Raw genomic sequence first — 24855 nt, 5'->3', positions numbered from 1 at the left:
TATATATAAATATAAGTATTTAACAAATAAAATGAAACAAAAATCTTAATGCACAGGGAAAACAATTTAATGATGAATGATTATTTCGACAAAACTTGACTTACTCCGAAGATTTTTAAACAAAATATAATGTTGACTGTTTTGAGACCCCAGCTGGACTTACCACACTGAAGACCGCGCAGGAGGAGATGAGGATGTTGACCACGACGAACATGGCCAGTCGCAGGTAGCGACTGCTGGCCACCACCTGGCCAGGACCGTTCCGCTCCGTGGCCGAGGCGTGCACGTCCGGCACGGACATGTTGCTCAGGTAGAGGAACAGGGCCAGGGACAGAAAGCTGGCCAGGAGGGATCCGAGGAGGGCCAGGTTCCTGCGGTTCACACAAAAGACCAAGGATGAGTCGATGGGCTCCGTAATGCGAGTTGATCTCACCTACAATTCGATTACAATCAGCTGGACGATGGCCAGCGAGAGGAAGAGCACGAAGGCGCATATCAGGTCGAACCGGAAGTGCGTGTCCGGCTGGGCGCGGTACATGCCCTCCCGGGGCGTGTTGCGGTACCACATGGTGAACGGTTTCAGCTCCGTGGGCGGTCCGAAGAAATTAAAATTGAAACATTTACGCTCCGGCGGCAGTAAATTTGATTCAATCATGGCGATGCTCTGCGGGCGGAAAGGGGAGAAAAGCGCAAAGGACACATAATATTATAGTTGGCTCCGGGTGCCTCAATATATCTACAGTAGATACTGTGTACAAGAAAACTTCACTTAAAGATAGATTTATTTAAAGGGATATTTAGTTAGAATTCATAAAAAAACAAGTGGTTTACAGGAATTTTTTTTGATTGGAAAATGTATCGCCTGGTCTTCTTCAAAAAATATCAGAAATTCCTTAAATCAAATATCTGCTGTACTTAGTTTACAGCCCAAGCAATCTAAGAAAATGCTCTGCTTGCCTTATCCAATTTGCTGATACTTCCTGGCCATTTAAATTTGATTTCCCATACTGAACCCCATTCCTCTCTATTCTGGGCTCAACTCACCGCCAGTCCAATGTTCTTGACCAGTTTGGATTCGGCAATATTGGCAAAGGGTCTATCTGCCCCCCAGCACTCCACATATTTGGTCATCTTCGATGAGGGACGATTGCGTGTGACATGACCTGAAAGGGTTCAATGTTGTATTAAAGTTTAGTGCAACGACCGTGTTTTTTTCAAGCAAAGCTGCACATGTGATATGATAATATTTGGAAGAAAGCAACCAGTAATTTAGTACCAACAACCACTTTCAAATGTATATATTTGCACTAATTTACTTATTTATTTTACATTGGTTTCATAATTAATTAAACTCATTTCATTCATTTTTTACCATATTGCCTAATAAAGTGAAATTCGGTAATTGAATAAATTTATTTATATTTTTTTATAATCTAACTTTAAACTGGTTACAAAAAATTGTGTAGCGCTCAAGTTAAGCACCACACAAAGTAAAAATTCACACTTTTTTAAGTGCCATCCAACAATGTGATAGTTTTTATATGAATACAGCAGATATTCCAAGTACCCCAACAGTTTTACGACTGCTTTTCGGTCCAGCAAGACCCCATTAATAATGAAAAATCTCTCCCAAATCGCTGGCATTATTGCACCTCGAAGGCTGCAGAGTTTTTCAGTTGAGCTAGCCTGACAAGCTCATTAAAAGGCACCCATTCGCATTAAAAATGCCATCAAAGTGACTTGGCCACATGCCGAACTCGATGTCCTTGGCAAATTAAAACTCATAAACCGACACAAAAGCCCGGGGCCTCACGTGCAGAACCCGTCCCACCCAGACCAAAATATATTCCACTAAAAGGGCCGACGCAGCCCAGCTGGCTGTCAAAGGAGCTTAATTGCCTGGTCCATGGTCCATGGTCCCTGGCTCATGGATAAAGTTTTCACAAAGGCCAATCCGCAAACAAATGCAAGCCTGCGATAAATTTACGATGCAAAAGTTGCGCTGCCAGCGATAAAATTATGCATAACCTGAGCTCATTTGCGAAAGTGATTTTCAACTGTTGCGTTTTACGAGGCGGTGGGAGGTGGGTGGTTGAGGTGGCAACTTACCCGCATGACTGCGGAAACTTTCTCCGCTGTGGATGGACAGCTTTCGTCCTTCGATGAAGGCTCCGGAGGAGCGGCGTCTGTCGGCGAAGGACATCAGACCTGGCGGGCAGAGGAGCAAAGGAGGTGGTCACATAAATAAGAGCTATCGCACAACGCCAAAGTGTTAATGCCCATTACAGGTGGTGATTGATGGCATGTGGATGATTGCGTAACCTGCACAGGCGACTTTTCATTTAAAAAAACAGCAATTAAAGGGGGCTTTAAACTTAATATTGAATAAAACCCCCGTTTTCAGAACTTGAATTTAAAATATTAGGTTCCCGAAATTGAGTTTAAAGTGACTTAAAAACTTTTCAAATCAGTACTTTATGAATATATTTTCTGTGGCAATGCTTATTACAATTTTTTGAAAATTAAGTATTTTTAAGAAATGATTTCTTGAATGTACACAATTTAGGCGTTTTAAATTGTAAATGGAATTAATTTATGAAACTTGTGAAAAAATAAGTTGTAAAATTATTTGGGAAATAGTAAATTTATTCCATTTTATTTTATATATATATAATAATTTTATGTTAATTCAGGGCAGGACTTAAAGCAAAATATCTCGAGGACCCATGCCGGAGTTCATAAATGATGTTATGGCTAAAAAGTTGAATTATTTTATAATGCTAATTTATAAGAACAAACTAATATTTATATTGTTAATATCAATTTATATTAATACAAAATAAAGTCGATACAATAAATATATCGCTGATATTCGATTCATTAAAGTAAATGTTACATTTGAAAATATCGCAATACTGTATTGATATATTTTATTATTCTCACCTTGAACGGACAACTTCCGGCGGGATCGCTCCGGGGCCTCGGCCACAGTGAGGCTGTTGGTGCCGGAGGAAGCTCCTCCGGCGGGGGCGGCTGCGGTGGGCGTGACACTCGTGGGATTCGAGGATGGAGCCGGGGTGCCGCTGTTGGAGATGCCGCTCTCCGAACCGCTCATGCTGAGCAGATCTTCGGCTGGCAGGGAAAGGGCGGTGGACTTGGCCGCGGACTCGGAGGCGGCGGAATCGCCACTGCCGCGGTGGCCACCGTTGGGCTTGACCTCCTGGCCTTCCTTGCTCTCCTGATCCTTGAGCATCAGGGGCTCTGTGACTGCGGTGGCCTCGTCCGCTTCGTCCTCCTCCTCGGACAGCTCCTTAATGGACATGGAGGCAGTGGAGGCGAGTGGAGCGTGCAAAGGAACCTCCTGACTATTCGTCGAGGTGGGTGACATCTTTTCGTCGACGACCAAGGGTATGGGATCCACCGTAGCCGGGATTAGGCTGTCGGTCACATCTGTGCCCTCGTTGGACTGATCCGCCACCTTGGTCTCCTTCTGCTTCTCCTCCGTGGGACTGGGATCATTGTGCTCGATGCACTCCACCACTCGCGGAACGCTGTAGGTGTAGGCCGGCTTGGGCGGCACTATGAGGTACGATTCCACCTTGTGATCCGCCAGATACGCATCCCGGTTGCCACCCTCTCCTTGCTCCACCTCGAACTTATCGCCCAGGAAGTCCAGAGTTTGTTTCGTGATGTGGACGCGCCTGCAGGGGAGACACAAAAGAGAAATGATGATGAATGCTTGTGGGGTGACATACGGGGCGTATGAGCAATCTACATTTATGCGCTTTTTAAGGGTCTTTTGCTGCCACACACTTGCACAGAAATAAATAATCTTAAGTGGCTAAAAGAAACTAGGTTAAATGTTCACAAATTAAAACTATTTAAGCCCTTTTTTTGTAACTGAAGGTAGAATTATTATATATATAAACTTCAATCCTGATAACTATTTTAAAATTTGTATGCAGCTTCTCTAATATTTCTTAGCAAAAAAAAATGTCGTAATATTATACTTGGCTTTTCAACAAAATGTACTTTAACACTTTTTTTCAAGTGTACCCGCACAAGCTTATGCAAAATAATTTAGGCTGCCACTGTCTTTGTCTATTTATCTAGATCCCTACGTAATTTTGTTTATATTTTTGCCCCGGAAAGCGGAACTCGTGCGAAAGGACCGAATTGAGGCGTCTGAGTGTTTTCCGGCTCATTGACTGCAGCATTTCAATTCAATTCGAAATAATTGAAGCCTGCGTATGTGACCGCAGGTAAGATAAAAGAAAATCATTTTAACATGTTCAGCTACCATTCATCTGAAAGACTCGAGTGTGGCTTAAGCACGCAAAATGAATAAACCCAAGGAAAATGGTTTGTTTGGGGGGTATAAAAGTCAAACTGTTGGGGCGGCGGGAGAGTTTTAGACTTTGGTATCTGCAAAGCAAACATGCGGAATTTTGTGCTACAAAGCTGTAAAGGTCTGAACAGCATTTTAAAAACATTTTTTTTGAGAAAAATGTGGCCTACAGAAATTGTCATGGGTATAAACAAGATTTAAGTAAGAGACTCTGCCAAAGAAATGTTTTTTCTTTATTTAATTTATAAAACATCGCACAGCCGTAATATGGAAATGTGAGAAGCGTGAGTATTAATTTGAGCAACCCAACTTCATAATTGAAATTCCCAACCTCAAATGCATTACGAAAATTTAATTAAAAGCAAACCTTGGTAATGCTAATAATTAATGTTGGCATATGTAGGAATTCTTAAATTGGCAAATTCCTTCTTGTATTCTGGAGCTCCTTCTTGTGCTGCAGCTCACCTTAACCTTTGCAGTCGGATGTCATGCAGACTTGAACTGAAACCCGTTTAATTGGGACTACACGAGGCTAATTTAAATTGCCATTACGACTGCTTGACTCGCTTTGTGCTGCCACCGCCATTAGAGGCGCCTCCCCAAGCCCCATTCTCGCCACCCGCGGGCTCCGCGCTTTGTTTATTTATTTCTGTTCGCCTCGCTCGTCATCGTTGTCATTCGTACAAACATAATGGCGAAATAAGGGAAAGCACTTGCATACACCGAAAAAAATTAATCAAAGTCTGGCATGTGCTTTGGTGGGGTGTGTAAACTAAAGTAAAAACCCTACTAAATTTATAGTTGTAAAAAAAAAATATTTTAAAAAACAATATCTCTAATTTTTGTGGTAACGAGTTGAAAAGACTTAAAATTCATAAAAGAATTTTGTAAACTTAATACATATTTTAAAAATATAAATCTAAATTTTTATTTAAATAATTTTAAATGTTATCAATATATATATATTTCAAGTCGAAGTGCTAATTTGATATTATCTAAAAAGTTGAAATGAGAAGCCGCTGCATTATATCCCAAATTATTTATTCAAATGTGTGTAAATTGCCCGAATCTCATCAAGTTTCGATATACTTAGAGTATAAAAGACATACAATTCATAAAATAATTTATAAACTTAACAAATACATAAATCTTAATTTTTATTTAAATAATTATAAATGTTATCAAAATATATATTTTTTAAGTTAAGTGTTAAATGTGTCTATATCTATCCTAATATTTTAAAAATATTTTTTATTAATTTCAGATAATTTCTCCCAGTGTGGGCACACACTTACCCGGCGACACCGCCGCTCTCCATGTGGTTGGCCAATGTAACGTCGTCGCTCCAAACATCAAATTGCCACTTTCGGAGGCCAAGGACGCCGCAGAGAACGTTGCCAGTGTGGATGCCAATTCGCATGTCAACATTTATGCCGGTCGCCTCACGCACGTGTCTGCCGGAATAAACGAAGAATAAGCGAAGGGCAAACAATGCAGGAGCACAAAGCAGCAGATGTATTATTAAGGATATGTGCGCACCACTACAGGCTAGTTGGTGCTTCGTATTAACAATTTTATGGGCCATAAAACACAAGCGGACCAGGTCGACTCCAGCCTGATGTATAGTATGATACGGCCAGCGAGTGGGGACAAACACACAACATACAGGTACACTAAGCAAAATCAACAGAATGATATATAATGTGAAATAGAAAATTGAGAAATAATGCAGTGTAACCGCTAAACCGGGTGGAAAATCGAGAAACATCAAGAGAATTTAAGTATATAAAATAAAGTAAAAATTTGGTTACCAATGATTTAAGAAAACTCCATACTTCATCACATTTTTAAAACTTTAAGTAACATCAGAATTTTCTAAATAAACATTTTTATGTAAGCCTAATTAATTAAAATGTTAAAAAAGGGAATAAATTATGTCTACTTTACTGGTGATATTATAATTGACTATACATTTTCTACAGTGTCTAATCTAGTATGGCCTGTTCAGGAACTTTAGTTCCACGGAAAGTGGCTAGAAAGCGAAGGTCAACCAACAACGAGCTCTTGAGTTATTAACGTTAACCGGCATTTTCTTTGGCCTGACTGCCGTCGGGGTCAAATGAGCCGCATCGAAGGCCAAATCACAGGGGAGCCCTTCAGGGTTTTATTTGCTTTTGCCCTTCCTGGTCACTTGGCTAGCAGGATATGGATATGGCCGCAAACAAGGCAAACAAGGAATTGGATTTTCGATCCGGATTTGGGGATTGTGAATTTCTAAGTGCCAAAGTTTTGCGAAAACAAAAAGTTGTCAAATTCTGATTGAACTGCATAATTCATGTAAATATTTCCCAAAACCCAGACAGATAAAATCAAGTGACTTTGCGTCGAAAAGCATAGCATACTTTTTGGGCAGCGCGCCAGCGGAATTAAAGTTTTACGTTGTTCTGGCTTTTCGACAAAGGAAATGCAATTCATAATTAAATGATATTTCCTTTTCGGCTCAAAACTTTTGGCATTTTCCCCGGGCGGCTTGTTAAGCTGCCCGAAAGTCAACAGCACGAGTATCTTTTTGACCAAGTTTGCGGCAGGAACAAAGCCAGCGTCTCTGGCAACTTGAGGGGCATTGTCCGGGGCAAAGATTAAAAGGCCACGGCTCCCGAAAAGTAGCGGAATCAGGGAGGGCCAGCCGGCCAGAATAAACAATGGGAATAAGCACAGAGTCCAATAAAAAGCACGGGAAAAGGCCAGCAAAAAGCCAAAATGAGAGGTTCCTTTCGGTCCTGGGGCCACTTGTGCATAAATTCTCGCGTGTAATAAAATGCCTTTGTGCCGATATTGTTTATTGTATTTTATGATGTTTCTCTGTGCCATTCGCTTTTTTTCTCATCTCGTTCGTGTGCCTTTATTGCATAATACGTTTTTAATGGGCCTCCATAAAACCGATACTACAAGGGAGTGACTTCAGCAGGAATATCCCCGTATATCTGGCGGCAATTAAAGCCTGGAACCCGGTCACAGATGAGGATAACAGATCCCATGCGATGTCACGATTTCAATTGGAATGAAATGCGAGACAATGCGGAATGTACATTTTTAATTGGTTTTAATCTGTGCCACATTCATTAGGGGAAATTGTCGTAAACAATTCAGCAAATAAAAATGTATTGGAACCAATAAAATGGTTTAAACAATACTTCGTTCAGTAAACCTTTATTTTAAATTTAATATTCTGAGGCGTCGAACCTCGAACCAAGTCCTAAACCAAGTAAACAAGGGCCGATTTATGGCCCAGTTAACTGTGAATGCAGCAAAGATTTCCATTTCCCGCTGGCCGCAAAATCAACAATCACGGTGTCAAATGGCCTTGGCCAAAGGAGCTCCAACTGAAAGTCAAAGGCTGGCCAGGAGCGAAAGACAAACAAGTCGTACACCCGATGACGGGCCCAATGCAAACATTTGCACTGACAGCAAAGCCAGTCCGAACCGAGCCAGACCCACTGGCGAGGCCCACTCACCTGATGGCATCGATCATCTGCAGGCCCATGTTGACACAATTGGTTGCATGTTGGGGCCGGGAAATGGGCAGGCCGGACACGCAGTAATAACAGTCCCCGAGGATCTTGATGCGCAGGCACTGGTTCTCCTGCGGGGATAGAGCAATTAATTATTATTAAGACTATACACACATGTCGTACACTTGTGTAGAGTGCTTGTTCGCATATAATAATGCTTATTAGTGGCTTTTCGATGAGGGTGCTTCATAGTATGAATAAAACTCATTTTGATGAGTTTATTGATTTTATGGAAACATAAAGAAAACCGTGTTTTCTTAATAAACATTAGGAGAGAATTTTTTAATTATTTAATATTTTATTAATACGTTAAATTTTTTAGGGAAATTTTTTCATAAATTTGGTTTTAACAAAATGTGATTATATAAAATTTTTATGAATTTATTCCCATAATAATTTAAATTTATTATTGAACTTTACCTGAGCTATTTGATCGAACCGTCCAAACAGATCGTTCAGGGTCTTGACCAAGTCGCTGGCCGTCAGGGAACTTGAGAGGGGCGTGAAGTTGACGATATCGGCGAAGAGAATGGTGACATTGGTGTGGCGCTGGACATGCAGCTCGTGGAACCGAGTGGCCGAGGTGGAAGCCTGTCCCCCAGCCCTCTGACAGGCATCCGCCATCTTCAGCATGATGCTGCGCTTCACCTGAGAGGGAGAAAATACCATAAAACTTTGCATACTATTAAAGGGAAAAATCAAAATACATTGTTAAAGTGCCAACCAATTAAGAAAGACAACGTATAAAAAAAAGAACTACGCCTTTCTAATAAGATAATTGATAAAAATTCGGTTAACGTTAATGGGTTCTATATTTTCCACCCAAGAAATTTTATTTTCACCCACCTCTGCGGCAATGTAGGCGGGGATGACGCTGAGGAGCAGCTGCTCCTGCTGCTCCCGCTCGCACTCGAGCTTCACGCGCTGCTCGATGCCCGTCCGGGTGCCATCCACGGTCCTGTTGTGCGCCGCGTCCGACATGATGCGGTAGTAGAGCCCGGAAATGGAGGCGCTGGCCAGCATCACAATCTCCCCGAAGAGCTAAGAAATACAAGCGGGTAAAGCGGGTGAAGCAGCACGTTCCATAAATAATAAATGTCTAACCCGGAATGGCAATTACCAGCTGGCGCACAGCGCATCATAGTGTCCTTGCAGCGCGGCAAAAAACACGATGCAACCTAATTAAAAAATCACGGAGCAGGGGGACAAAGGGCTCCGTGGATCCGGGTGTCCGGATATCCCACCGCAACCCATTAGGGGAGTTGGGGGAATTGAAACGAGCTAGGAAACAAATTATTTCTCACCGAGCTAGCGCAACAGAAATTAAACAGTTGCAGAAAATGGGTTGAGCGAAAAGTGCTTTTAAGATATGAATTCTGCTTGGCTGCATTCGTTGTTCTGCAAATAAAATAATCCGCGCTTTTCTAGAGTGTTTTACCACCGAGATTTAAGAAGGGTTTATGTATACTTTATATTTCAATTTTTGCGATAAATAAAGTTGGCTTAACATCTTTAGCTTTTTTTTTAAACTCTTATCTTGAGAGACACCTTCTGTTTTTGACTATAAATTTAACATTTAAAATCCATTTTCAATACATCTATCTAATGTCTAAATATGTATATGTTCAATGCTTGACATGCTGGGAACCAAAAAAAAAGCTGTGTAAATGTTGGTTTTAGTTTTATTAGACATTACAGAGCTCTCAATTAATTGTGCATCCTGATCCGCGGTAAGCCCCACTCTCGTCACAATTGTAGTCGCCAAACTCATATAAACTAATCCAACTGCTGGTGTCTGGCCGCATTAATGGGGCTTTATGGCTCTGCGGCTCTATGGAGAATGCAAATGAACGGGGACTTACCATTGGCAAATTGGGCGCGTAGTCGGGACTTGTGCCGATCCGGTAAACGATGTGGATGGCGGTCATGAATAGGGCCAGCACCACGGAGACGGGCCACGAAATGGGCAGCATGGAGTGGATGCACTGCAATGGACGCTCGAGTATTATAATCCCCCGGAGGAGTGGGATTGCGACTGCGATTGCACCGGCTTACCAGGAATAGGGCGTACATGGGCAGCGGGGCCAGTTCATCCCCGGTGATGGCCGCAATTGTGCCCAGCGAGAAGGTGGTGACGATGGCGAAGGCCAAGGCGGCGGCCGGGGAGCTCAGCACCGCCGGAAACTGCAGAGCCGTCAGAATGGATCCCGAGATTAGAGCCGCCAGCACCAGCAGCAGAGTTCGCAGCAGACTCTGTGGATACACAGTGAGAAAAGTGATGAGTAGGAAACATAACTTAGTGGACGCTTTCATGATAAAATTATAGTTCCAAGAATTTTAAAGTTCTCAAGATTTAACTTAGTAATATAGAATTTAAAAATCTTGTTTATTATAGAAAATGTCCCTATAAATGTAAGAATTTTTGTTTGAGATAAATTTTCAAAAACAAACATATTGGTTATTTAAGAAAGGTCTAACAAAATAGATTTCTAAACTTAAGTAACAGTATTTTTTTAAGAAAGATTTTTATTGTTTTAAAGAAAAAACTGCGAGCATATATTTTTTCTAATAGTTTTTTTGAATTTGCTATTTTGAAAATAATGGTTCTTCCGGTAAATATTAAGAATACCTTTAAAAAGTTGTTATAGCTAAACTTTCCCTTTTAATATTCTCATATTTCGTTGGAATAAAAAATAAGGTTCTCAACAATCTTTATTTTCTGTGCCTAAGTTCGGTTACCCATTCGAGGCAATCTAAGTGCGGTAAGTGCTCACCTGGTCGTAAGCGATGCCAATTATTATGGACACAACACATGCCAGCAGCGAAGTTAGGAGGCCCGATCTGAAGAGGGACTTGCGGAGCCTCTGGCGGTAGCGGGTATATAAATCGTTTAGGTGGATGTCCTCAGCTGCAAGAGAAGAGAAGTTGCGATTATTAGCTTCCATTAGGTAATCACTTCTTCAAAAGAAAAATGGCAAAGAGGAGTTCTTAACTAAGTGGAAAAGATGTGAAGCTTTCATTATAGATCCCTAAGGAATACTAGCTAGAAATTATAGAAGTTCAACTTTAATAAAGGTAAACAAACTCAGAATAGTAAACATTTTCAACTCCTTAGCTTTTTCCCAACATTATCTAGATTCTCATAAATCTATCATCTTCATTAGTTTAACATAGAATAAAGTTCAGCAGCCTCCGGGCGATTCTTGGCTTCTGATTCTCACGTGATGGGCGCCTTTTGAAACACTTTAATTGACCGCCCACTGGAATAATGCCGCTTGTCTGGCATTTAAATTTGACATTTAACAATGGCATACATTTCACCGACGCTCACGCAAAGAAATTGTATACTCTACAAAGGCTCCACATCGTTCCACCGCCGTTCAATTTCACAGACAATTGTCTTTGAGAAGCAACTTAATTGAGCTGTCAGGGGCCAGAGCGTGCTGTCGGGCCTGGATGTATGGGAAAATATGCAAATGGAATCAAATATCACCTTTGGATAAATGAAACGCTCCCTGAAGGTTGTTCGGAAATAACGTAATCAATAACGAAATAATTTAATGGGGCAAACAGAAGCCAAACTTTAAGGAATTACCGGTAGACATTCGGAAAGCTTTAAATGCTGCATGAAAATTGAAATCGAGGGGGGCAAACAAACATTTGCCCAGCTGCAATTAAGGGAAATAATAATATCGCTGCAGTCATAAATCAACAAGCCAACACACACTCACAGTTCCCCGTAAAAGTTTTGAACACGCACTTAAATTACACTCAACATCGAAATTAGCATACTGCGCTGGTGAGGCCTTTGTTGATATTTCCCCCTTTGTACAATTTGTAAATCGATACGCTCAGATTTATAGCTCGCTAATTGACTGGGGGCATTTAAAGCGTTGGATTTATTTATGGTCGCAGACAGGCCAGATAAGCCAAAATGTCCGGTGGATGTTTGGATATTACAGATTATTCTGTTTTTGTTGGGGTCAGCCTATTTATAGATGCGTTGTGGGACTTGATTTTTTGTCTGCCAGCTAAATTGATTTTTTCCCCTCGCACAGGCCTTTTTCTGGCATCAGCTCTATCAAGCCGATCCGATAAATCAATATAAGGCCAGTCTGAGAGCCCTTAATGAACAGAAATGATGACAAGTCTGAGAGGTTGGGTCAAGTTGACCCGTCTAGTGGCCGAAATACGTCAGCTTAATTAATGAGGGACAATCCCGCAAATTATACGCACAATAAAATGTGTAAACATTTCGAGGGGTTGGACAACTTTTGTGTATGGGTTGTAGGCTGTGTTCTTTGGGGCTACCTTATTTGGGGTAAATTATTACGTTGTAAGCGTCTTAAAATTTACTAATGGGAAATATTTTGTCACTCTTAGCTTTGAAGCATACTTATACTAACAGTTTGTCAAAAGCGATTAAGATATACAACCCTTTTTAAAATATTTTATAAGTCACTGTAAAATAATTTAAATCTGTTACTGTCGACCAAAGTGTATATACCCAAAATTTATAAGAAAAGACTCCAAAACCATAAAGCACAAAGGGAAGCAAGGGCTATAAAGCCGCTCAAAATGCATTTTTATTAAAAGGCAAGTCATAAACGTAATATGGCTTTAGATAAGCTTGTTTTATTTTTTTATGAAAGCTTTAAATCGGATACTGAAAAATACAATTTTCGGCCGTCGGCGTTATGTTTACTGCAATCATTACGCTACAAAACATCTTAACCACAAAGTAGGCATTAAGAACCTTAAAAGCCAAACAAAGCGCATTAAGTGCATTATTATTTATAGGCAGGGGTTAAGGTATAAAATACATATAACAACTGCTGGGAGGCTATAAAATGGAAACCGCATTTAACCGCCTTGTCGACATTGCATTTAGCTAAGGATTCTCCAATTGCTGCACAAGGTCTGAGTGAAAATTCTGGAAAAGCCGCAGGCAGGAAAAAACAAGTCGAGAGGAAAACACCAGACGACAGCGGCACATGCTCGTAGAACGAGTTTTCGTCCCATGATATATGGCGAGTGGAGCTGCCTTCACTTGTTTATTCTCTGCAATCAAACAGAAATTCTTTTGACACGAACCGAGATCCTGGAAGTGAGGGCGTGTGTGCCTCTGTTTTTGTAAGCGCCAGCACAAACACCAGTGCTGGGCGACAGATGCCATGGTGTGTGTATTAGGGTGGGTCTTGGGCAAATCTAGACAAAATTTAGGGGAACACTTACGAAATCTCTCTTGAAAAGATATTGATTTTATGAAGTATTAAGAGGATTACGATGATTTTCAGAAAAAAAGGTTTGAAATCCTTTAAAAATGCTCTAAAAAGCATGCTACAATATGTTTTGAAATTAGATTTTCGTTTCTTAGCAGCACAAAACTTTAAACACATTCTCAAATAGCTTGCGACACTAGTTTACAAAGTCCGCACCTCTCCTAAAGCATATCTCCTGTTTTCCATCCAATCGAACCGAATCACCCCAGTGTCGAGTATCTGCGCGTTGGCTCATAAAAAATAAAACGGCTAAAGTGAAACAGTTGCAGACAACCTAGACGAAGACACGACAACGACAGCAACGGCGACATTGGCGAAGCTTTCGGCATAGATTTTATTTCATCCCGGAGCTGAAACGCTGAGATCCGCAACGGCTTTCCCTGCTGTTCCTCCATGCGATTAAGTATGTGCGGACACATTGTCAAGGCATCCTGGCAAGCCGTTGACGCGGGGGGCAGGCGATTAGGGGGATTGAGTTCGTTGCTAACGAATTTTCATGTGGGCTGCCATCACGTTAAAGATGCAGATCACCAGGCCCGAACAGAAGCACAAGATGGCTTAAATCCAGCCTCGGGTTAAGCTACAGGGTAACCGGCTTAGTTACGAAGCCGCTTTCAGAAACTGCATCCCTTAACCACAAGGGCATGTCAATAGGCTGGTGTGGGTAGAAATGAGTATATATTTTACACCAATAAAAACAATAATTTAAATATAAATTTTTGAGATTTCTATACCACAAATAAGTACTTTATATTTAAAGTAAAATGCCAAACAGAAACCTGTCAAAATCAAGTCAATAACCATGTCACTTTAATATTTCCTCACTTAAATGGTTTAAAGAGTAATCTATAATTCTGACAGCCAACAAAACCATTTCTCTTTATCTTTTTATATGTTGATTACCAGTTTTGATTAAAAATTAAACTATTTATGGCTTTCAATTGCACATTTAAATGATTTACGTTTTGCGGTTCTGACAGTTTTTCCATAACTATAAATTAAAATTGCGTGCAGCTGCGCAGGTACAAAAAGATATTCAATTTGTGGCTGTGCTTAAACTTTAAATCAGTTCAGGTAGATTTGTTTTATCTCCGGCTCGTTACCTCCTGCCAGTTTTCATTTAGTTAACAGCCGTTGTGAAATTTTTCAGGTACCTCACGATTCGGTTTTAAGCCAGCCTGAAAGTTTGCAACACCATTCGCCGTGGCAATGGAGAGAGGAAAATATTGCACATACGACCCGTTGGCCCAGGCCGACAACATAAAATGCAACAAAATGCAAGCTGCAAATGCCGCACATGCCTGTCAGCCGACCGAGAAGCCACTTCAAGCTGCAACCGCCACCTGCTGCAACATTGTAAATTGCATCCTTCGGGCTGAGACAGGAATTACAAGCTTTTTGCGCTGAATCGTGGGCCGCATGGCAAGCAGAAGGCACCAGGAACATGTCCTTGCCAAGGATTTGAAAGTTGGCGATTTTAGCGCGTAGCCTTGGAGTGGATTCCTGTTGGAGTCGCTGCTTGTGTGGGGCTTAGTCGGACGATCTACTCAATGGGCGGTTTGCTTGCACTCACTTTGATTTTACAGCCCATTCAATGCGCAGATATATTTGAGGGGTTTTTTATGTTTTTAAAAAGACAACATTTGCATATGTAAGGAGGAGTTTCCTGGCATGATGTGGGTCACATTTTAACATGTTTTAGCCCTTAGCCACTTGCCAAACACATTTTCATCTCTGAATAATTTCAGTTATTCAACATGTACTTGCGCTGTGTTTCAGTATTTTTTGACATCAATTTATTTATTATAAATAGTTTGTGTAAGAGAATTCCAGATAAACAACTAATATTCTGAATTGTAGAAATTTAATTTCAATAAATATTTTTTATATTAGTGAGGACATAGTTTTGTCTCATTTTTATCACCGCAAACAGTAGATACATCAACTTTTCTGACACGGATCATCAGCACCTAGCCGGAATAAATAAAAGTCCATCGCGTAAGAAAAGAAGCCGCATCTGAACAAATTGGTGACAATACAGCAACGGAAAAGGAAACAATGGAAATGCCCGTGACCACAGGATATAGCTGGGAGTGGGAAAAAGGCGTCCTGGCAGCGCATTAATCAAGGTGCAGTCAATGGAGCCTTCGGTGCCGAGCGGTGGCAAAAAGGAAGCCAAATTGGCAACAGACGCTTAAGGTAATAGACGTGCCAACGAAGTCGACCCTGCGGGGCACGTATTCTCCTGTGGCCCCATAGTTTTTCTGGCTTTTCTGGAAGGGAACACAGCTGCCTATTTGAGTTTCTGTGCGTGTCGCTGGCACGATGCTGGTAAATAATGTCCTGGCTAAGACAAAAGCCGTAGCCAGTCAACTCAACAGTCTGCCGTTGACATCGAGAACTTATTCTGCAGCCAGCTCTTTTAGCTATCCCTTTTCCATTTGCTTGGCTTGACACTTTTTTGTAGGGTAAACCTAGTATTTATGGGTATGTTGAGTGTATCTAAAGGTATGTTTTCCACACCAGTCATCTGCACTTTATTACTATTGATCTGGTTTAAAATAAAATAGTTTCAGTACACCTTATTTTAGTGCTTCTTTTAAAAAAAAAAGACCAAATATTTGTAAATACTTTGTAAACTATTAGGTATCTTTTAGTTTAATACTTTGTCTTTTTACCAAGGGTATTTTGGCTTCCTACTGACTTTACTTTGGTTCTAAGGCACGAAAACCAATCAGCTGTAAGACCCACACCGCTTAAGCTTTCATTTTTAATAATGGCCAAACAGTATGTGAAGTTCTTTTATGGATTTTTCATAAAAGCAAAACAGTTTGGGCAAAGTGCTAAACTATTTTTAGGAAGGCAAAAATAATGTTGTTTAAGGAAAATTGTCTGGAATTCCTAACCTAGAAAAGTAGACCTGTTTTATTCAAAAGATATTTATTATTCTCAAGAAAGAATGTTATTGGTGTCAACATGTTGATCCCAAAAGGCACTTAACTTGCCCATCGATTAGGAAAAGTCTCTTGCTGACGTGAATATTGAATTTGTAGCGCATCGCTATCAATTTCCTATTAAACGATGTTTTCCGTCGGCTATGCAAAGTGGAGTCCCCCAGAGCAAGGCAATCTAGAGATAGATCCGAAAAATCTGTATCCGTAATGTGCATATTTTAGCAATAAAACGCTGACACTGCTCGAGGCGGGTATTCACTGTCAAAGTAATTTGCATACATCTCTGTGCTGGTTGCTATTTTTGCTAGGCTTTATCTTTGGGGGCCAATTTCGCGAAATTCTCATGCTGTCACCTCCGACCCCGGCATGCAAATTCCTCAGGCGGTCGACGGCGTCTATTGTCGGAGATATTTCGTCTTGTGTTGAATGGCATAAATCTCATATCGGCTGAGCCGCAGACACACTCGTGTACACACGTGCCGGCACGATGATGAATGCAAACTCATAAACAGATGGCTTGGCCGAGCAGACACTGAGGAACGGTGGCCGCATAATAAGCCAGACTGCCAGCAAAATGCAGATTCATCGCCAGATGCAGATACAAATCCCGATGTTGATGTGCCATTTCTCAGAGGTGTGTGCACCGGAGCTCTCATTTCGCATGCAAGTTGCATTCATTTGAATTTCTATTTGTCTGATTCGTCTCGCTGGTGACAGATTTTTTCCCAAAGGGATTATGATGTGTGTGGCACAAGACTGCATTATTCTGGAATTTTTAATGAAAGCGCAAGCACCGAAGCTGGGTGCTTAGATACAATAAAAAACGTTGAGCGTTCAAGAATGCTTACAGCATTTTTTAGCACCTCTCTGAGTTCTGTGATTTGATTTTACACCCCTATTTACCCTTAGGCGAACATTATAAAACATGAAACACAACCGACCGCAATTACTGCTCACATAGTGGGAGGTTTAAACTTTTTGGTGCTTTATTGCATAACCCACTAACCACCGAAATTGGTTTGTTTATCTTGCACTGGCCCACACCTACCCACAGTCGAATCAATTTACAACTGTTCAGTCAATCACAAACCAATCAGAGTGCAAAATATGAGCACAATCACATCAAGCCAATTGAGAGTCGTTTTAGTACACTTAGGTGTGCACTTGGAGAAAACTAATTGCCGTTTGATGGTAATGGAATAATTAAATGACCGTTTTTTAACCCGGATGTTTAGTTAAGGGAAAAGATGCGACACTTTAGAGTTTAAAAGCTACTTTGAGCTTGAGTTTATTAACATCGTCTTGGAAATAAAAATGCTGTCTTTTATAGGCGGCGGTTCTAAAATTTTTTTATTACCACTCATTTTATTAATTGCAGGTTTGAATTTTTAAAAGAATTAACCGTGAACCTAGTATATTATTTTATTTTGTACCTATAATTATAAACAAACATTCAAAAACTATGAAATTTCATGCTTTATGTCGTTATAAATTTTGTTGGTTTAATCTATGAAAAAGAAACAAATAGAAATTGACAGCTATAGCAATTAAGCCCCATTTGAAGGTCAGTGTCTTCTTAACTTTTTAACCTATTTTTAGGAAACGACGAAGCCAGGGTCTTTTTTTTTCAGTGCTTTGGGACACGGCGCACTGGGGACGCTTTGTGGCCTGGACGGCGCCATCAAGAGCCAGCCAGGCGGCGCTCAACTGGCAGCTGAATAAACAGCATCAACAACAACTGCAAGGGATCGAATGGTGCGGTACAAGGGAATGGGTTTTTAAGGGGATGGGACCGTGCTGAATACCGTCTCATCGACACTTTTTTATTGAATTCAATTAAAAGCGAAATTGAAAATTGAAATTCAATTAAGATGCTATAAATACCCCAGATGGGGTGTTGGAGTGTCAATCGGGGGCACAGAGGATGCAGGATACAGTAAAAGCATTCCCGGATAGAAAGGACTCATGCCAATGATGATAGATGAGCTGCCAGTGGCTGGTGGAAGTGGATGAAAGAGATTCGCACTGGTCCTGGAATCGATCGATGTATAGAATCGACGAGGAGGGGAGAACAAGGCTTATGATATGTGACATTGCCTTTTTCATTTTAACTTTCCCTTCTGTCAGTTTTTCTCCTGACGTTTAATGGGCCATCAACACGTGGCTTTCCCAATTTGATATCGGGGTATTAATGACAAATAAATTTATGCTGCAATCAATCAAAAAGGGAACCGCCATATGGTGCACAAAGATAATGAAGTCTGGGAAAACAATACACTAATCTGATTAGCCTCATTAGTAGGCTACAATCTAAAAATGTACTCCATCATTTCTGAGAAATATTGTCTTTAAGGAACCTAATCAATTCTGGTTTGTTATGGAAAGCTTATTCGACAGGGCCGAATTGGAAATGGAAAGTTTAAGTGCATCTAAAGTAAACTTACTGAAATTTAAAACAACTAGAGAGGTATTACTTTTGAGTTCGTATTAAAACCTACAATTAACACTTGATATTGAATTGATCTGTATCTGTTAACTTTTAATTGGCCAAGCCCTTCATAAGCAAACTATATCCTCCTTAATGCCTATTTAAGTAAGTTTACAAACAGAGTTCCTTATTAACCTAGATCCCAAGAAATTGTCTAGTCGATTGGAAGAATACTTTTTTAGACTGCTGCTGCTTTCAATTAACGCATTAAACAAGAAACAGCAACGAAAAAGGCATCTGTTCCTCCTTGCTCTGTAGAGGATGTGCAAAAAAGGCCAAGGGACTTTGTCCAACTTTCTGAAAAGCTAAAGTTTCTTGGGGGAGGGTCGAGGTCGTTTGAAACTTTGTTGGAAAAGATGGACTGCAATGACCTAAGACCAGAGGAGATGCAACGATTGAGTTTCGCCAGCTGATGGGCAAAAGACCCCGGAATATTCAGTGAGGGCTTAAATGTTAAGGAGCTTTCGAGTTTAAAGTGGCAAGAATTGTTTGTCAAATATGAGGCTGTTTTTGGGAATTTACTTATTTTTGTTTCATGCCATTTATAAGGAAGCTGATTAGAAAGAAATTTTGCTTCTGTCTCTCCCTGACTTCCGGATGCATCATCATTTCATTCTACACCCTGTTTTTCGGGTTCCTCAACGCGGGCACCACGGTCGATGAAGTCATTTACAGAGAAAGTAAGTAAAATAGAGCAGTAAGAAAAAGTTTCACTGAATTCGGGCACCCAAAATGCAGCATTTAAAACTGATGTATGGGCGAAATGGTTCAACGTCTTTCACATAGCTCTGATGATAGCAGCTGCAGTTGTCCTGCTGATATCTGTTATGATGGTGAGCCATAAATCGTTATATCGATCCTTATTGAACTCTTAACTCTCTTAGAAATATATAAAAGTGGTTTTCATATGGATGGCCATGTTCATCATCCACATGATATCCTACTACATCGTCTTCAATGCCTTGGTGAACGTTCGCAACCCATTCTTCGCTAGTGCCCTAGCTGCATCCATGTACGTCCTGGTAAATCTCGTGACGTTAGGTAATCTCTATTATAAAAGTCCTCAGCTCCTGTGAATAATTGTCAAACCTCACAGCCTTAGATATATTTTGCCTCATCAAAGTCTATTCTTATTACTACGTGAAAAAACATCCAGATGAATTCAGACCGCCATGTGTTGACAACTGAGACTCAAAAGAAGCCTCCCGAAAGATAATAAAATGAATACCTACGATTTGCTCAGTTTATATTTTATTGGATAAAACAAATGGATTTTTAAGGTTATAAAACACATTTTATGTCGATCAGTGTCTTTTACCACATGGTAAAAAAGTGTGGATAACGCTCTGGCTGTGCTAATATGGCAGACTCAATTTTCTTTATAATTTCATTAGCATCTTGATGAGAACTGAAAACGATTCCACGCGTGCCTGCCACACACAAGCACACATCCGAAGGAAATTCTAGGCTAATGCTAATGAGGCCATAATACAAATTGCTTAAATTGAAATTATGCAAAAAAGTTAATACTCTCGTTCGAGAGGATATGGCGGCAAATGAGGAGGCAATTTCGCCTAAGTTTGCCACCAACAGCTGGGAAGGCAATACAACAATATTTGCCTGAAACTTCCACTGTGTTAATAAATTACGTATACGCCATGTGGTAGACACGAAGTCATTTATTGCTACACAATATATAGGGATTCTTTGCCATATTTAAAAAATGTCATCTACTCTTTAATTTTCAGGGCGAAATATTTAAAAACAAGTTTATAGTGCAGACAGAATTTAGTGACATGTACTATGTTCTTTATTAGTAAGCCTCTCTTTTTATTTTAAATCATTAAATCTTACAAAGATACAATATTTGTTGAGTGGTTAGTTTTGTATTTTCTGTCAAAACATCCCAAATTATGATTACGGCCAAAAAATGTTGCTTCTGTATATCTTTGCAGACGGGTTGCATTATTATTGCCTTGATGGGATTATTTTTGTCCGGAATGAACATTGACTATATAATGTATCTATTAAATAGTAAATAAATGCGAGTATATATTTTTAGATTAATTCATTTTATGATTTAAAATAAACTGGTATTTTTATATTAATTCCGAATTCTTAATAGGAACTTATTCCCGAGAAACTCAATATAAATTCCCAGGTAACGTATCTAATTATAAAAATAATTTTAGAAATTTCATTAAATATATTATTTTTTTAATGTTAGAGCAAATACTGTACACGTGCTTGCAACTGATTCCAGATTTGCTCTCTGTCCTGGCATCATGTCTGCTGCTAATTGCGATCATTTCCGTAAGGTTTAGAAAAACAAAATGTATTATATTATATTAACGAAATAAATTCTTCTAGCAATATTTTTGGCTGTTTTGGACAACGCTTTTTATTCAAGCTTTTCAAGCGGTGTACCTTGTTTCTTTCAGTATTATTTCGTCTACGATCGGATTCAATGCAATAATAAACGAAAGCTTTTGGCATAATATCACCTATTGGATCTATGTGGTACTTTGGCTGGGTAAGATAAATCTATATATATATGAACATACGTTAATTATGACAATGTTTTGTTTACTTTAGCTTTGACCCTATATTTTATGTACGTAATCTACTCGTACTATCGACAGCTAAAGGAGAGAGACACTGAAAATGTTGTAGAATAATTGGTGCAATAAACATATAATACTTTTCTTGATTTTAATAATAAAATACTAACTGTATTGATGTCTGCAACTGTATAACACTGGATTTATCGTCATTTCCCAAAAACGGAATTGAAAAAATTACAATTTTTTTAAAAAAATGTGTAGAGTGCAAAAGTTTTGCTGTTGTATAAGCTTTCCAATTGGCTGCACTATCATTTCATTTTTTACCTTTATCTTGTGTATCGGGCACCTGGCTGAATTTTTTCGTAAATAACGATTTATTAAATTTTATTTATATTAAGGTGTATTTTGCAGGGATAAAGGAGAATGCTGTGGTTTATGCATCCGGTAAAGTAAAAAACATCCAAAATAATTATTTAAGAAAACTTTTCATTCCCGGATTTCAGACTGGTTAAATATTCTTTGGGGAGTGCTACACCTGGTGGCCGCTATGTTTTTATCGTATTCTATTCTGGTGGTAAGTGCAAAGGAATTACACTTTTGAAGATATGTTTCCTAACTAAGTGTACATTAGCGCAGATCTCTCATTCCCATTTTGACCTACATAATAATCGAGACTTTCTACCTGATGTACGTGATTATTTATGCCTCGGTATCCTGTGCTCTGGGAACAAATACAATTGCAAATTATGGTCCCACGTTCAGTATTTTATTCTGGATATTTGTAGTACAAATCTGTGGTAAGAACTGAAATAACATTGCTTTCGATTGATTTTAATCTTTAAACTCTTAATAGGGATTACCATTTATTTTCTTTACTTTGTCACACCATATTATTTTCTTAGAAGGCAACAGCGCAATGCGGCCAATCAAGAAGCTTAGGTTTTTTTAAATATCCTCATAAAAAATTAAAGCTATACTTGGTTTTATTTTTTATTTTGTGCGTCAGTGGTATTTATTTAATTTTTTCAGCCAGTTTATCAAGTAGGTGGACAGCAACATGTCAAATATTTTTAAAAAATGTCTGAAATAAAATTATTTTTAGCAATAGTATTCATTTCTTTGGCTCTCGAGAGTACCACCCTGTTAGACCAGAGATCAAAAAAAAAGATTGGCGGGAGTTACTCTTTAGGTAAATGACTGAAATGTTTCATTTTTTAGTTTATTTATTTATTTTCCTGCTCAGCTTATGGATACTTAAATTTTCCTATTTGTCTAAATTGTTCGCATATTATAAGCGTGCATGGCACTGCTGGTTTCTCTTGTCATTACGGAGATGAGGGAGCCATTAAAAATAAGTCTGGGGACAAGCAAAATAATTATCCAGAATGCGTACCAACGAAATTCACGGTTAATGGTAAGTCTCAAATTAAAAATTGAAAATTGGTAAGCATAGATGATATCCAAGAATAGGTCTTATAGACAAGTACTGCTGCTTTTGGTCACCGGAAGCGGGTTGCTCAATGTTGATCGGTAGGCAACTCTTCGATCTAAACATCGACTCTTGCGAAGCTTGCACAGAATCTTGCGCCGGTCTAAGAAGTAATCTTGCATCGAACGGAAGTAATAGGGTCTCGGAATATGGATATTTAATTTCACTTCATTTTTTCTGTCTGTGGATAAGATCAAAAGACCAACATAACTATGAATAGTGGATTTTGTCTCGATTTTAAAAAATTTGATTATACCATCGGTATAATACGACGGAGACTTTTTAGTTTATATTTTTGCCCAAGGCACTTGTGTTGAAATAAATCGCGGTTGCCAATATTATTGCCCTCAAAACGGAATTTTGACAAAGTTTAGCTTTCGGTAAATTTAAACTTAAAAGTAATTGATTTAAAGAAAATCGATTGGAATTTTTTTAAAATAAATATAGGTCAAGTCGGCAGAGACAAACTTTTTAAAGAATTATCCCACCAGTTTTTTCAAAACAATATCAATGAAATTTCTTGTACTAATACTTTGCATTGCATTGGGTGTCGAGGGCGCTATTCCAAAAGATTGGAATTCATATAAGACTGGTAAACTGATAAGGTATTTCCTATGCAAATTATACCAATTTAAGAACCGTCACATAGCCATACTGAGAATATCGTTTCCGATGTGCGCAAACTGTTCGGATATAAAAAACTTTCGAACCAATACTGGTTTCTCATGCCACTTCAACGATGACCTAGCCATAGAAGAAAACTTTGAGAAATTGGAGAATAAATATCCGGGGTGCCTGCCAAATGAGTTCACTGTATCTCGTGAGTCCAAATGAACACAATGAAAAATAATAATAAAACAATAATAAATAATAGGTGAAATAAAGCACTACTGCTGCTTTTGGTCTCCATCGCTGGGATGTTCGGCCCTCATCGGTAGGCTGCACTACGATAAATATCAAACTTTCTGCTCGACCTGCGGGAGGTTTTGCTCAGACACGAGGCACAACCTTGACGTTGAAACTGGCGGAAATAAAAGGACGTCGGCATATGGATACCTCACTGCGCTGGCCTTGCCAGTACTCTGGCGATGGTTATGAACTCTAAGATATGTTGTTTTATGTTTTCGGAAATCCCTTGGTTGTACCTTCTCATTTCAATGTAATTACAGGCCTACTTTAGTAACGGAAATTGAAAACAAATTAGTCTTAACGAAACTTTTTGTAAGTAATCTTCCTAATGATAATACTATATGGAAAAACCCAGGTACACAAAGATATATCTCTCAAAATTGATCCAAAGATGTTCGAAATTTCAGTAAAAATATTCACACTTTTTTTATTTTTTATTTCTGCGCAAGGAGATAGTCCTATAAATAAAAGTATGAACATTTTATCTTTTGATTATCAGATATTTATTAACATATTTTACACGGAAGCATTGCCCAATGTTCCAGGTTGTGAAAGCTGTACAATGGCAAATTTTAAGTACGGCAATAGGACAGGCTATCAGTGTCACTATGAAGATGGGACTGCAGTTAGGACCAGATTCGGATCAACTGAATATGAGTACCCGGAATGCGTTCCGAGGGAGTATGAGCTAACTCGTAAGTTGGCAATGGGAAATGATTACTCTGGTCACCTTTAGTGTAACCCAAATTTCAGGGGATATTAACGAATACTGCTGCTTCTGGTCACCGGAACTGGGTTGTACGGTACTGCTTGGGGGAAAATCCCAAGATCAATTTCTGAAAACCTGCAATCGATGCCTGGAAATTTGCGACCATCAACAGGTCGATGATAATGGTGATGCCAGTAGCGATAATAGCGCTAGTTCTGAACATATCTCAATCATACTTCTGGCTCTACTTTTTCTGTTTCAGTGGGGATTATTGTCATGAACAGTTCTAGAACCATGTTGAAATTGAAATATGCAATGTTCAAGTTCAAAATGACGCCAGAACTCTTCATTTCCCCTTTTGGAATCAGTGACAAGTAACCCCAGAAGACGGCGACACAGCTGTCAATATACTAAAACTACGTAGAAATTTCTTAACTGAAAATGTTATTGCTCCCTTTATTTTTTCTTGTGTACCACATCCACTTAGTTACTGTGCAGGCTAGTAGTTATCCTAAGAGAAATCATAATCACAGTAAGTAC

General features: G+C 39.4%; 6 protein-coding genes across 14 annotated transcripts in view; 4 read left to right on the top strand and 2 right to left on the bottom strand.

Annotated features, from left to right (window-relative positions):
- The window catches only part of LOC127010806 (uncharacterized), a 120344-nt gene that overhangs the window by 6650 nt on the left and 88839 nt on the right, over window positions 1-24855 (bottom strand). The window lies entirely within an intron of this gene.
- Window positions 1-24855, bottom strand: part of LOC108028485 (adenylate cyclase type 2) — a 40026-nt gene that overhangs the window by 3156 nt on the left and 12015 nt on the right. For both annotated transcript variants that reach the window (XM_017100348.3, XM_017100351.3), the window contains exons 3-14: window positions 10695-10828; window positions 9976-10173; window positions 9783-9905; window positions 8767-8961; window positions 8341-8568; window positions 7864-7991; window positions 5644-5802; window positions 2944-3701; window positions 2110-2208; window positions 1045-1163; window positions 438-664; window positions 164-371 (exon numbers count right to left, since the gene is read on the bottom strand). In XM_017100348.3, the coding sequence (XP_016955837.1) occupies window positions 164-371; window positions 438-664; window positions 1045-1163; window positions 2110-2208; window positions 2944-3701; window positions 5644-5802; window positions 7864-7991; window positions 8341-8568; window positions 8767-8961; window positions 9783-9905; window positions 9976-10173; window positions 10695-10828 (2576 nt within the window). The remainder of the gene's footprint in view (window positions 1-163; window positions 372-437; window positions 665-1044; window positions 1164-2109; window positions 2209-2943; window positions 3702-5643; window positions 5803-7863; window positions 7992-8340; window positions 8569-8766; window positions 8962-9782; window positions 9906-9975; window positions 10174-10694; window positions 10829-24855) is intronic.
- LOC108028488 (uncharacterized) lies at window positions 19121-19878 on the top strand. 3 transcript variants are annotated; one of them, XM_050885809.1, is made up of 4 exons: window positions 19121-19324; window positions 19383-19477; window positions 19529-19685; window positions 19747-19878. In XM_050885809.1, the coding sequence occupies exons 1-4, from the start codon at window positions 19180-19182 to the stop codon at window positions 19830-19832; spliced, it is 483 nt and encodes a 160-aa protein (XP_050741766.1). In that variant the 5' UTR covers window positions 19121-19179; the 3' UTR covers window positions 19833-19878. The 3 variants fall into 3 exon arrangements, with proteins under 3 accessions (XP_050741766.1, XP_016955847.1, XP_016955848.1); XM_017100358.3 differs by having other exon boundaries at window positions 19741-19878; XM_017100359.2 differs by having other exon boundaries at window positions 19294-19324; window positions 19542-19685; window positions 19741-19878.
- LOC108028490 (uncharacterized) lies at window positions 20497-23521 on the top strand. Of its 4 annotated transcripts, none has more exons than XM_050885811.1 (11): window positions 20497-20678; window positions 20770-20805; window positions 20872-20957; window positions 21015-21177; window positions 21240-21570; window positions 21620-21652; window positions 21712-21782; window positions 21845-22005; window positions 22062-22397; window positions 22452-22622; window positions 23334-23521. In XM_050885811.1, the coding sequence occupies exons 1-5, from the start codon at window positions 20558-20560 to the stop codon at window positions 21320-21322; spliced, it is 489 nt and encodes a 162-aa protein (XP_050741768.1). In that variant the 5' UTR covers window positions 20497-20557; the 3' UTR covers window positions 21323-21570; window positions 21620-21652; window positions 21712-21782; window positions 21845-22005; window positions 22062-22397; window positions 22452-22622; window positions 23334-23521. The 4 variants fall into 4 exon arrangements, with proteins under 4 accessions (XP_050741768.1, XP_016955849.1, XP_050741767.1 ...); XM_017100360.3 differs by lacking the exon at window positions 23334-23521 and adding an exon at window positions 22679-23055; XM_050885810.1 differs by lacking the exon at window positions 23334-23521 and adding an exon at window positions 22674-23055.
- LOC108028487 (uncharacterized) lies at window positions 22490-24104 on the top strand. 2 transcript variants are annotated; one of them, XM_050885808.1, is made up of 3 exons: window positions 22490-22622; window positions 23334-23517; window positions 23572-24104. In XM_050885808.1, the coding sequence occupies exons 1-3, from the start codon at window positions 22509-22511 to the stop codon at window positions 23793-23795; spliced, it is 522 nt and encodes a 173-aa protein (XP_050741765.1). In that variant the 5' UTR covers window positions 22490-22508; the 3' UTR covers window positions 23796-24104. The 2 variants fall into 2 exon arrangements, with proteins under 2 accessions (XP_050741765.1, XP_016955846.1); XM_017100357.3 differs by lacking the exon at window positions 22490-22622 and adding an exon at window positions 23130-23289 and having other exon boundaries at window positions 23347-23517; window positions 23572-23880.
- On the top strand, window positions 23935-24756 carry LOC108028486 (uncharacterized). Of its 2 annotated transcripts, XM_050885806.1 has the most exons (4): window positions 23935-24076; window positions 24134-24301; window positions 24360-24500; window positions 24578-24754. In XM_050885806.1, the coding sequence occupies exons 1-4, from the start codon at window positions 23935-23937 to the stop codon at window positions 24691-24693; spliced, it is 567 nt and encodes a 188-aa protein (XP_050741763.1). In that variant the 3' UTR covers window positions 24694-24754. The 2 variants fall into 2 exon arrangements, with proteins under 2 accessions (XP_050741763.1, XP_050741764.1); XM_050885807.1 differs by lacking the exon at window positions 23935-24076 and having other exon boundaries at window positions 24163-24301; window positions 24578-24756.

This window comes from Drosophila biarmipes, chromosome 3L (genome assembly GCF_025231255.1).
Source record: "Drosophila biarmipes strain raj3 chromosome 3L, RU_DBia_V1.1, whole genome shotgun sequence".
NCBI lineage: Eukaryota > Metazoa > Arthropoda > Insecta > Diptera > Drosophilidae > Drosophila > Drosophila biarmipes.
Note: the sequence above shows the minus strand (reverse complement) of the source record. Positions and strands in the feature narration are given on the sequence as shown.